Consider the following 12,606-nt stretch of genomic DNA (forward strand, 5'->3'; position numbering starts at 1 on the left):
GCCTCAATCATCTCAGAAAGATCCGACTCAATCTTTTCCAAGGAGTTCATTTTCACAGCTGCAATGTATAGCCACGAAGCAAAGTTGCCATTTTCACCAACTAAAGCTATAGGCACCTGAAACAACAACATACACAATGTATCAACTCAACAAGTATAAATCCAAATTCACTTCCAACAACTACAAAAAAACCCAGCTACCCAATGCCTAGACGGTTCTCGCATCAATGCAAAACTCAAGCTTTTACAAATAGTAAAAAGTTGACAAGGGTGTGTAGTGTGTGTACCTTAACATTAGCGGTTGATTGAGCCGAAGCAGTTGCATAGCTTCTCAACTGCTATAGAAAAAAAAATACGAAATATTAAAGATGAATTGATAATATATCTCTGGAAAATCTCAAGAACGATAACAGATACAGACTTCAACAACATTGTAAAACTGAGCAATGAAAACACGATAATTCAATACTCTATTGTTATAAAGCCAATCAGGGGATTAGATCGACTGATAAAATCGATTCTTTACAACAACAAAAAAAAAAAATGGGAGTTAAAGATTCGTTTTTTTAAGAAAAAATTACCGCAGGGAAAAGCGAGGCTCCATGGGGATTGGATCTAGCGGAGGAGACAGAATCAGAAATGGAGATGTTCTTGAAGAAGGAGATCCCTGATCTGAAACGATTAGCCAAAGCCATTTTTTTGTTGTTGTTGCAGATAGATTTTGATTGGAACCCTAGAAAATGAGAATACTCGATCAGCTGCTTTGACGAGAGAGAGAGAGAGAGAGCAAAGAGATGCAAACTTGGTCAGGTGAAGAAAATAACTACTAAGTGAAATTGGGCCTTACTGGGCTAACACTAATTTTTATTGGGCTTATTATAACCAGCTTAGGTTGTGATTCGTTTTGCTCAGTCTTTTTTTCTTTTTTCTTTTTAAGTTGTTAACATGTTTTTTTATATAACTACGGTTAAACATGTTACAAATGAGATAATTATACAACTAATGTTCATATTTTTCTTTTTATAAATCAGATCTTGTAGATTAGTAAAGTTTGTATTATTGCTGATCTACAGATATAGATGTGTATTCAAATTTTCCCTATGTGTAGTAGTACAACAATGTTTTTCGATCTTTGTCTATTTTTTTTTTTTAAAAGAAAAGATAACATTGTACAAAATATATATGTATATATGGATGCAATTGGATTTTGAGAGTTTTGTCCTGTTGAGAGCGATACCACTGGGAGAATATGTTTTTTTCCATCTGAAAGATGTACAATGCGTTGTCATTGTCGTTTGACCAATTTTTTAAAAAGGTTTCATTATCATATATAGTAGGCTAGTACCTAATCATCTTTGCAAATTAAGTCTTCAACATAAAGTGAAATGTGACTTTTGTAGCAGTATTGAAAGAGGTACACAAAGCACGATTAGTTTTTAATTAGCAAAACATGATGGTCTTGAACTCTTGATTTTGTTAATACATTACAACTTCACTTGTTATTTTGTTGCAGTATTATTGTTAAAGTGCTTTTTAAACTATCTTTGGATGGTCACACTTATTTAATCTTTGACATTGTATAATGCATTTATGAGTTGTGTGACTTTGGGATCTGTCTGAGGATATGTTTATGAATAACTTCCCACATGGAGAGAGCATTTGTTTACTACATTTGAAATTTAACTTATAAATTTGTACACATAAAATAAAAATATGATACTATTAGATCTTATTTAACTTTTTTAAGTAATGATTAACGTAGCTTAATAATATTTTAAAATCTTTGAAGTAATATATACAAAAATCAAGAACAAGTTTGTGGTAGCAAAAATTAGCAAAAGATCCATCCACACACACACCAGAAATTAGGAGCAGTGGGAAGATGAGGGGTAAAAGTATAATTTCGAGTGGGGGGCAATGAAGTGGCACGTTCACCTGTCGGCACCAGTGGAGAAGAGAACAAGGCTTCTTCTCTCTTTGTTCACATTTCATAATTTGATGAACAGTCAAGTCATCTTCGCTCATTGCAGAAGAAACCCCTCCTCTCCCTGAATCTTCTTGTTTCTGTCGATTTCACACAGTTTCAATCAAGCAAAACGTTTTTAGAAATCTTTGACACCACCATCAAGTAAAGTTTTTTTCTTTCATATGTTTTGTTTCAAATCTTGGAGACAAACTTCAATTGTGTGCTGTACCTGCATTGTGCTTTTTTAGGTACTTCCTTTTGCTTTTTGGTGTCTTTGTGTGATCTATTTTTTAGATTTCAGTACATATCTGCGGATTTTGGTTTTCCTAGAATCAGTCTATTGTAAGAAGAATCTAGAGTATTGATCTCAAGTTTGATTCATCAAATCTAGGATGATGGTACTGAGAGATGTGTATTACTTGCACATTCCAGGGTTTTAGGCTATATGTATCCGTAGTGTTTTGATTTGATTTTGGTCATTGTTTATATAAAAAAAGTTCGATTTTTGTTTCAGATTTGGTTGACTGATTGTGTGAGCATTACCAGAGCATTATAGCAGGTGATGGTTGTGAAACAATGGCTAAGAAGAAAGGCTTGTTCACTGTATTGAAAAGGATTTTTATTTCAGAAGCTAACTCAGAAAAGGTGAGGAACAAAAGGGAAACAAAAAAATCTCATTCTTCTGCTGGTGATGGTTTCTGCGTCTTGTTTGATTCTTCTTCTTCTTCTTATGTATTTCTGCAGAAAGAGAAGAGAAGAAAATGGACGTTTTGGAAGCTTAGGATTAAGAAAAGATTACCTTCCATAACAGCACCTCCAGAGCACAGGACAAGTAATGAATCGTATGAGGAACAGAAGAAGGAAATTGTGTCAGATGTGGGTGAGATCAGCCAAGTATCTTGTAGTCGACAGTTAGATTCCATAGAAGAATCAAAAGGTTCAACATCCCCTGAAACTGCTGATCTAGTAGTCCAGTATCAAATGTTTTTAGATAGACAGGAAGAGGTTCATGCTGCTACTCGGATTCAGACTGCTTTCCGGGGTCATCTTGTAAGCTTCTGTACCCTTTTCTTTTGTGATTTTCTGGAAAAATATTGACTTGTTTTCATGAAATCCTAGTACTGAAGTTATGTTATTAGCTTGTAGTTGTGTTGACTATAGTTGAGTAGGTTAGCTAGAGAGCTAACATGTTTAATGAAAGTTTAGGCTGGAGTTGGGGATTCTGGATGAGTCTAGGATCAGGTTTAGGCAGTGGTTGAGAGCTAGATGACTTCTCTCATTGATCAATTTGTGTACTTTTTTGGTGAATTGAATAAAGGAGTTTATTGGTTCCAAACTTCCAATCATATCAGTATCTGTGTGTTCTGTAACTGTTTACCATCATCCTGATGCAGATATGTCCTGTGTCAATATCACCTATGAAGTCTTGAGAGGCAGATGTGAAACTTTTAAGTGTCTTCTTATTTTCTGGATTTTGGGTTGCTGATAATGTTTTTGAACTTCATTGCAGGCAAGGAAAGCTCTACGTGCCTTAAAGGGAATAGTGAAGCTCCAAGCATATATCAGAGGTCGTGCCGTGAGACGCCAAGCAATGACTACACTAAAATGCTTGCAATCTGTTGTGAACATTCAGTCACAGGTCTGTGGTAAGAGGACACAGATTCCCGGAGGAGGTGCACACAGAGATTATGAAGAGGGCAATACATTCAATGACAACACTCTCAAGGTACGTTTTCTGATCTAAGGAAGGTAACGTTTTGAATACATTGCAGTACTTTATCGGTATGTAAGAAAGCATTATATTTTCAGGTGGACACAAACAGTCAAAAGAGATGGGACGATAGTCTTTTGACAAAGGAAGAGGCAGAAGCTGTCGTCATGAGCAAGAAAGAAGCTTCACTAAGAAGAGAAAGAATAAAGGAATATGCAGTCACCCACCGGGTATCTCTATACGCTTCTTTAGTGTGGAATTGTATTGCTTTATAAGTTTGATATTGACCTGACCACTTGTTCCTTGTGAACATCAGAAATCAGCGGAGTCATATCAGAAAGGGAGTAACACGAAGTGGAAGTACTGGTTAGACGAATGGGTAGATACTCAGCTAACCAAAAGCAAGGAGCTCGAAGATCTCGACTTCTCCTTGAAAACAAAACCTAAAGAGGAAACTTTGAATGAGAAACAGCTTAAAACTCCAAGGAACTCATCACCAAGAAGATTGATGAATAATCATAAAAGACAAGTTTCAATAAGCGAAGAGGAACAAAGCCCTGCCACGGTGGCTGTAAGTACACCAACTTATATGGTTGCAACAGAGTCAGCAAAGGCAAAGTCAAGATCTTTAAGCTCCCCAAGGATAAGACCAAGAAGCTTCGACACACAGTCGGAGAGTTACTCACCGTATAAGAACAAGCTATGCTTAACCACCTCAATGATGAGTGAAGCACCAAGCAAAGTCAGGATAGCAAACAATGGCGGTAATACTAGACCAAGTGCATACCAGCAACGGTCACCAGGGTTAAGGGGATTTAACATAGGCCCTTTAAAATCATGCAATAATAGTAATACTCTGTTGAACGATCTGAGCATTAATTCAGAAAGATCTCTACCGAGCTGGAACAAGCAGAGTAGCTTGAGATGAGTGGGATATTGAAACCCTGTATATACATCATACACATACGTTCTTTTAAGTGTCACAGTCTCATGTGTATCCAAATCTTCTTTCGTTTTTTTTTTTTTTTTGTTTACATTTCTTTGTCATCTCAACTTCAATTGGCTAATTTCACAAGGACAATAAAACATATTGTCTTAATACCAAATTGGCTAGTCACTCTATAGATGAACAAATCTATTTCATAGGTTTGTGTGTATATCTAAACCAAACGGCTATAACGACGTCGTTTAGGAAGGAAGGAAGAGATCGCAAGCAAGGGTTGGAGAAAGTATGTCACTCGTAGATTACGACGATTCTTCATCCGACGAAGATGTCTTAGCCGCCGAGGAGAAGCAATCACTCCCACAACCGCAACAAAAACCCACTCCAATTCCTCCAACTAGACAGTGAGTGATTCTAGGGTTTCTGAAATTGTGGGATTTTTTTTTTTCCGATGAAATAAAACAGTTATGACTAGTTTTGATTCATATAGCTTAGCTTTGAGGCTTCAAGTACTGTTCTTTAGTATAGATGCGTTTGTACAAGAATCTTAGTTTGCTAAAGTGAGTTCCTTTTGTTGATTTGGATCTGAATCAATTCTGATTTTGAATGAATTGTTGGTGTCAAGGTTAAGTCTAGAGCATTGTTTGTGTAAAGTTTTGGCCTTTTGGGTATTGATGTTACAATATCTGTTGTGGGGGGGTTTATAGGAGATGTCAGCAGGAAGAGAGTGTTGAGAAGCTACCAGATGCTTTGTTTCTTCTGGAGTCACCGACACTCTCACAGGTGACTGGTGGTGACCATGCTTCTGTTGTTGCAGCTGCAATGGCCGAGAGTGCGTTACGGAAGAGGGACTTGAATAGGAATGCTTCTTCTCACCCTCGTCGTCCCAAGGTACCGAGAGGAAATTTGCCTCATTCCAAGAATATTCCTGAAACTATGGGTAATGTGCTTGTACCTCCTCAGCTCAAGGGAAGGTTAGTCCCATCACCTTGATAATATTTTGGCTCGTTTCATTTTCGTTTTCACTTTATTTCTTAAACTTAGAATACTATGGAGAAAGGCTATGGACTCTGGAGTGTTATTGTTAACAATCATTGAAAGAGTTGAATAGGGACTTTGTGCGTTTTAGGAGGTTATGTATTGTTGATATTCTGGGCATTTTTATGAGAAGTAGCTCCTGAAATAGATGCAGTATCTTGTTTAGAACACTTTATGATCTGAATGACTTGTGATTTTATTTATCTGCAGGAGCAATGTTGCCACAGAGGATATGAGCAGGCTTTTTGTGAAAAAACGCCAAGACTCCTCCAAGGCAAGATCTCCAAATCAGGAATAGTTTTGTCAAATTTGAATGGTTTTATATCTGTCTAATTGTGTAACATTTGGTGCAACGTGACGGTGGTATGTTGGCAGATACGCTGATCATGTACTTTTCTCAATAATTTACGACTGAGATTACCATTATGCTAAGTGTTTTAGGGTGACATGGTGATTTCTTCGATTAATTCTTAGTGTAAAAAATATATGGCTTGATCATTTTCTATTTTTTGAAATTTACGTTACATGAGCAAATGCGAAAAAAACTAAACACCAATTTTGAGGACAACAATCTTTATTTAAAGAACAAATTCTCCAAAACGAAAGTACTTTCCTTAGAAGTTTGTTTACGAAACCAAACTGAGTATTTGACAAGTGAAAAATTCACTAAAGCTTCTGTAAACTAACTTGTTCAGCTAAAAGAATCAAAACATGAGCAGCAAAACCATTTCACAGTGTTGAATCATCTTGAAACCATCTCCTTTAAAGAAGTGGTCAAGTCTACAAACATGATATGTACTAATACAACGGTTGCCTACTGATGTTGCTGATTGTTGTTCGGTGGAGGGCCTGGAGGTAAAGGCGGCTGCTGCTGCTGCTGCACAAAGTTATGTGGTTCAATCGTATCAGGATATTTTGCATTTTTGTTTAGAAATCTTGCTTATTTATATATCTATCAATTTTTATTTATATATCTATCAATCTATGTATATGAAACCTTAAAGGGTATACTAAATAACCGAAGTATAGTGTTTAGACGGGACCTGTTGGAAAGGGTTGTTGTAGCCTGGCATCATTTGTGGACGGTTGAAACCACCACGTCCTTGAGGATACATTTGGGGTCCACCACTGCTTGGTGGTCCTTGAAATACTCCTGAAGGAGCACCCATAAAATGACTTTGCGACATCTGAGGATTCATGCCACCTTGCATTCCCTACTCCAACAACAAGTGAAGAATTAAAATCTCGTTCTACACGGTAAAATGATTTTACACAAATATCACTAAGGACATAAAACAAAGACGAATCCAACTCATGATACCATTGATCCAGGCATCTGATGAGACATAGGCATTGAGGAAGGTGGCATGTGACCGTGAGGAGGCATTTGCATAGGCCGGGGAAGATGATGAGGGTGCAATGGCATATGGGCTGATGGTGGTAGCTGATGGTGAGGCATATTAGGCATTGGAGGCATTTGCTGGGGATGGCCTTGGTGGTGTTGTTGTTGCTGATACCCTTGCTGCTGGCCACTTCCAAGAAGTGATGGGTGCGGACCAGGTGGCAGCGGAGGAGCTCCCACTGCCATTGAACCTGGAAGAGGCTGTTTATGTTCCCCTTGAGAGGATGCATCAAATGGCATTGCTATTCCGATTCCTGGGATGGTCCCCTCGTTCCGTGTCAGCCCAGGCACAAATGCTCCAGGAATTGGCGATGCCTCAGATGGTTGGAAATTATCAGGCTGGCGATTACCAAAACCTTGTTCATTATAGCCTAGTACAAATGATTGTAATTAGTACACACAAATCAGTGAATTACAGCTTCAATTCCTCTTTCAAACCAGTCATTATAGCATAGGACTGACCCTGCCAGGGCCCGACCAGTTAAGCCTATCCCAACATCTTTACTACTCATATGAACAAGGACATAGTATCCTTTCCATTAAGATGCCTACTAAAAAAATCAGATACTAATAGCCTAGAAAAAAACCTTGGTTCTGCATAGGAAGGACATCTCGGGGATTATCTGCAGGCCTGTTTCTGCACCAAAACTTGGTTGTGTGATCATTGCTACCACTGCAGATATTAAGGTAAGAAATCAATATCTGAAGCATTATTTAACCAAAAGCATAGCTACCACAAAATATCATAAAATGAAACTGTAAGAAAGTCTTAGAACCATATTATCGTAATTGCTACCTGCAAAGAAGATATCCAATAGGATGCCATGCAAGATCCCAAACACTGTTATCATGAGCATTTGGGATTTCAATCTGTGGGTTTTCATGCCTGGGAATTAAGAAAGTATTTCAAAATTAGGCACACCTCGGACAAAATCCACAAAAATAAAGGTACGGTAAGATGCTACTAGTATGTAAAAGCGTCGATATGAAATGTAGACAAGAAACACTGTTGTAAGTGATTTTAGCAATAGCAGTATGAACTAATAAATAAGACAGCATATTGCTGCACAACAGTACGTACCCCACAACCCAATGACAAATGGATCCGTCAGAGCTCCCACTGACAAAATATTCCTCATGGAAGGGATGCCACGCCAAAGCTTCATAAGAGTTCAACAACTTGTAATTACAAAAAGTTGCAAATAAGAAATGTCGAAGAATCAAATTGAGAACTCTCATCCATTGGATAATGAGAAAAGTCTGGTGTATTGATCCCCATAAGTAAAGCATGGGTACAATAATAATCATTTGAAGGCATATACTTTAGAGTCCTAGACAATGTACAGAAAAGTAATTTTATGCAGGAAGTTTCTCTGCTTTCCCGTGTTTGAAGACATGTACATTACAGAATTTAAAAGCTTACATGTTACGTCTTTCGTGTGCCCACGAAAGGATTCAAGCTCCTTCATAGTCCTTATATCATACAGCTGCAGGTGACATGCATAGGTGTCAAACAAATGCTTCCATGACGGACAGAAAAAAATATCGTTTACATATTAATAGACCCGAAATAAAGTGAGCCTTACCTTGATTATCTGATCTTTCGAGGCCGTTAAAAGCCAATTGCCATTTTGGTTCCACTTCACACTAAGCACTATGTTTTTGTGACCATGACTGCAGAAGTGAGAATAGGCCATCAAATTTGTCAAAGCTCTGAACATGAAATTTTAATAAAATATATATTACATTATGTACCACTTACAATGAGCAAAGCTCTCTCGCAGTTCTAGTATCCCAGAGTTTGACAAGTTGGTCTTTTCCACCTGACAACACAGATTGAAACGATTAATACTCAGCTAGAGAGAGAAGCACTGAAATATATAACTTTTTTATTGCATTATTCAAAATAGAAGTCTATATAATAATGTACCAGAAACTAGTAGGGACTTTGTCGGGTGCCAGTCAACGCTCTTGACATCCCAACCATGGCCTGCCTGAGTTCAAAATATAAAGAACCCTTTGGTCACGTCAAAAATTCTCAGATGTTACAAATATGAAGAAAACTGAGAATACATGCCGTCAAAAGGATAGAAAAATTCTTATATGCACCAATATGGAGCCTGCAAACTAACTAACTTTACATAGCGTAACATTGAACCGAATCTCAATATCTTCTTTTTCTACGTAGCCTAAGGGTCCAATTCTAGTAACATACAACACCTCCCACGGCCTTCTAAATTCAAGTTTGACTAGCAAGAAGTTAACTATCTGCCACCAATCTGTTCAAATCACATTACCGGTTAATGAGCTTTCTTCTTGGAACTTGGCAAAATCCCAGACTTTAACAGTCGTATCATCAGAACACGAGCAGAACTTCAAAGCTGTTTTACAAAAACTGAGTGATACACATTGTTAATTTTAATAAGATTCATTTAATGCAATTTAACATATCAAACTTTTTTTTACCTTAAATCGCGAACTGATTCCTTGTGAGCAGTTTTGTTGGCTTTCACATTGTTCATATTGTTCTGCCAATACCTGATACATAAGAAACAATTAATCCTAAAGTGACAGCAAAATCTAAATGTCAATCATAAAATTCTGAGCTTCTCATTTACATCTACACACAAGTTAGGGACTGAAAGAAAAAAATACGTTTTTGGGTCTCGATCATCATCCCTATAGCGCCATAACCTTATATAGGTTGAACATGTGTAGTGACAGCAAAATCTAAATGTTAGTCATAGAATTCTGAGCTTCTCCTTTACATCTACACACAAGTTAGGGACTGAAAGGAAGAAAAAAAATACTTTTTTGCGTCTTCATTACCATCATCAGGAAACCTATAGAGCCATAACCTTATATAGGTTGAGTGACAGCAAAATCTAAATGTTAATCATATAATTCTGAGCTTCTCATTTACCATCTACACACAAGTTAGGGACTGAAAGAAAAAAAAAATTACTTTATTGTGCCTCCATCATCACCAGAAACCATATAATTGTCATTGTGGCTCCATACCATCGACCTTATAGGTTGATCATGTGCCTGGTAATGACAGCAGATTTTAAAAGTCAACACCAGGAGCAGCGGCTATAAAAAAATCAAAACAGAAGTTCTATCTGAGAAACTAACCTGAAGAATCATTTCAAAATTAAAAGATTGCCCATTCCAAAGAGTAAACTCCCCACTTTGGGAGCCCGTGATAAGACGCCTTCCTGAAGGTGTCCACTAAATACAAGAAACCCAATCAACAATGATCGCATTATGTCGAACTTAACAGAGGTAAAAAAAAAGATGGCATTAAGTCGAACTTAACAGAAGTTAAAAAAAAAAAAGGATCGCATTAAGTCGAACATAATAGTGTTAAGAAAACATGGCAAATAGAGAAAAATAGAAAACACCAAGCTGTTAAAGGGATATACCAATACACGGTTGATTGAACAACGATTCTTGTTTAAAGATGTGTGAACAAACTTTGCAGCAAAACTTGTTGAAGGATTATCTGAATACGCAACAGTGGGAAGCATCTGAAACATTGATATAAAAGTTAAATCATTAAAATACTGGAAAAAATAAAGAGAATGATACTGAGATTAAAAATCTTATAGCATAACCAAGAAAAGCAAAGAAATCTAACATCAACTGCTGCAGCTGGGGTTGCTTGCAAAAAGGTCCTATCCCTTGAGTCTCGCTGCCATGTTCGAGCCTGAACAAAAAAACATATAAGGAGTAAACAAAGTCTGTACTTTTAGTTCTACATTAACCCACATATCCTAGTTGCATTCCATAAAAGACTATGCTATCTAATGACTCTTGAGTTAAAAGAGACTGGAGAATTCAATTAGGGAGGGATGAGGATATGAGTGCAGAGATAAAGACGAAAACTTTACAGAAAACAAGAGAAATATAATCAATCTAACGAAGAAGTAGAATACAATTACCTGAATGTATTTCACAACGGTGCTGGTGTAATCAACAGCTCTTCTCTGAGTATGCTTTCTCATACGTTTCGCCCCAAAACTGTCATGTGCTGCAGCGACATCAAACCAAGAGAAATCAGATCTCATAAGTAATTCACAAATCGAAAATAACAAAAACAAAAAAAGGTCGAGTCTTTAAAGTGCTAAGTTACGGTCAAAGGAATTGTTTGGGGCAGATGAGTGGTGGTAGTCGTGATTAATGTTAGTGGAAGAAGCTGATGACTGCCGCATCATAGGCTGTGGCGGCATCTGTGAACCCCTGTGCATATCGCTGCCGGGGATATGTCCCCCTAGCTGTTGATTTTGTATTGGTGGGAGCTGTTGCATCGATTCACCGTACATAATTTGTAAAGATTAGGGTTTTTTTCTTCTCGGCAAAGCCAAACCCCTCGAATTTAGGGTTCAAAGCCTTTGGCCCTTGAGAAGTGTATCGGTACGCCGGTCTGTTCTAAACTAGCGATAAGATTAATTAAGAAGTCGATTAGTTTACCTTTTTTTTTTTTTTAGGCTTTATATATGTTGCAATTTTCTTTTAGTAAAAATTTTAAAAAACCTTTTTGAAAACAAAAAAATGTAAAACTTCAATAATTTTTAGTTTTTTTTTTTAATATACGACAAATATACATTTTGCGTATGTATGATTCAGTTATCAGTTTTCATTTAGAAATTTAAAAGTTAGCATTCGTACTTTAGTAGTTGTACTAATAAGATCATTGTTGTGTTGTGTCACTACTGATCATTTAAATCTTGATATAGCGTAAATGTGTTGAATTGTAAATGAAAACACATATAATTACTCATGTATTCATAGTGGAGCCGGAGCAGATTGTAACACTTCACCCGAAAATTGTATCGGTTCGTGATGCATTGACGTGGCTTCGCAGATTGGTTTTTTTGCGTTTGAAGCCATTCAACTAAAAACCACCCACTCGATGCTCTTTTACTCTCATACCGTATTCCAAGAAAGTGTAGGATTGCTGCTTGGGTCATGTAACAACCATCTATCATGATACAATATATCTTCGATCGATGCTATTTGAAATATTGACCAAATACGATTGGATGATATGATTGAAAGCAGAATAGGAAAACTTGTAACTTTGGAACTTTTGTACTCCCTCCGTTTCAAAATATAGAATGTTTTAAACAAAGCACGCAGATTAAAAAGTCTTTACTTTTAACAAGTTCAACCAATCAGAAACAATACTGCATAATATAAAATACTAAACTAATCTAAAAGTTGAATTGAAATTTGAAAACATCCTATATTATGAAACAATAAACTTCTCCAAAACATCTTATATTTTAAAACGGAGGGAGTATTATTCAGGTCAAAGGTTTACAATGCTGCTAACAGCTTATTTATACAAGTTTCATAAATCCTAGAGTATTTTGACAGTTGTCAAAATCCAATTACACATTTGGCATCTATGGCTGTGAATTGGTTAGATGTCTCTTTCATTGGTTTGCAACTTGATCTCTATATTGCTGCTTTATCCGTATTGTCGAGACACGAGGCTAAGGCCTTTGCTTCTTTGGTTTTGTCTCGACATTATGCAGTCTT

The 12,606-nt window shown here is 36.9% G+C and overlaps 4 protein-coding genes across 10 annotated transcripts in view; 2 read left to right on the forward strand and 2 right to left on the reverse strand.

Annotated features, from left to right (window-relative positions):
* Positions 1–795, reverse strand: part of LOC104769563 (ATP synthase subunit O, mitochondrial) — an 8,256-nt gene extending 7,461 nt beyond the window's left edge. Inside the window, exons 1-3 of one of the 2 annotated variants that reach the window (XM_010493795.2) lie at positions 581–795; positions 287–334; positions 3–116 (exon numbers count right to left, since the gene is read on the reverse strand). In XM_010493795.2, coding sequence (XP_010492097.1) covers positions 3–116; positions 287–334; positions 581–694 — 276 coding nt within the window. In that variant the 5' untranslated portion in view covers positions 695–795. Of the gene's footprint in view, positions 1–2; positions 117–286; positions 338–580 lie in introns of both variants that reach the window. The other variant, XM_019242300.1, reaches the window with a different exon arrangement.
* LOC104769564 (protein IQ-DOMAIN 1-like) lies at positions 1,861–4,673 on the forward strand. 4 transcript variants are annotated; one of them, XM_010493796.2, is made up of 6 exons: positions 1,861–2,213; positions 2,480–2,610; positions 2,710–3,015; positions 3,476–3,691; positions 3,775–3,906; positions 3,993–4,673. In XM_010493796.2, exons 2-6 carry the CDS (start codon positions 2,542–2,544, stop codon positions 4,602–4,604), a joined length of 1,335 nt encoding a protein of 444 aa, XP_010492098.1. In that variant the 5' UTR covers positions 1,861–2,213; positions 2,480–2,541; the 3' UTR covers positions 4,605–4,673. The 4 variants fall into 4 exon arrangements, with proteins under 4 accessions (XP_010492098.1, XP_010492100.1, XP_010492099.1 ...); XM_010493798.2 differs by having other exon boundaries at positions 2,512–2,610; XM_010493797.2 differs by having other exon boundaries at positions 1,861–2,127.
* On the forward strand, positions 4,805–6,089 carry LOC104769565. The gene is made up of 3 exons (XM_010493800.2): positions 4,805–5,023; positions 5,327–5,593; positions 5,868–6,089. Exons 1-3 carry the CDS (start codon positions 4,908–4,910, stop codon positions 5,953–5,955), a joined length of 471 nt encoding a protein of 156 aa, XP_010492102.1. The 5' UTR covers positions 4,805–4,907; the 3' UTR covers positions 5,956–6,089.
* On the reverse strand, positions 6,248–11,513 carry LOC104769566 (flowering time control protein FY). Of its 3 annotated transcripts, none has more exons than XM_010493804.2 (18): positions 11,195–11,513; positions 11,004–11,092; positions 10,700–10,768; positions 10,485–10,589; positions 10,195–10,290; positions 10,025–10,107; positions 9,526–9,597; positions 9,357–9,454; positions 8,990–9,049; positions 8,822–8,882; positions 8,646–8,733; positions 8,483–8,546; positions 8,141–8,219; positions 7,856–7,945; positions 7,647–7,732; positions 6,979–7,430; positions 6,701–6,871; positions 6,248–6,528 (listed from the first exon to the last, which is right to left on the reverse strand). In XM_010493804.2, the coding sequence occupies exons 1-18, from the start codon at positions 11,382–11,384 to the stop codon at positions 6,472–6,474; spliced, it is 2,010 nt and encodes a 669-aa protein (XP_010492106.1). In that variant the 5' UTR covers positions 11,385–11,513; the 3' UTR covers positions 6,248–6,471. The 3 variants fall into 3 exon arrangements, with proteins under 3 accessions (XP_010492106.1, XP_010492105.1, XP_010492104.1); XM_010493803.2 differs by having other exon boundaries at positions 6,248–6,531; XM_010493802.2 differs by having other exon boundaries at positions 6,248–6,534; positions 11,195–11,512.

This window comes from Camelina sativa, chromosome 20 (assembly GCF_000633955.1).
Source record: "Camelina sativa cultivar DH55 chromosome 20, Cs, whole genome shotgun sequence".
Lineage (NCBI taxonomy): Eukaryota > Viridiplantae > Streptophyta > Magnoliopsida > Brassicales > Brassicaceae > Camelina > Camelina sativa.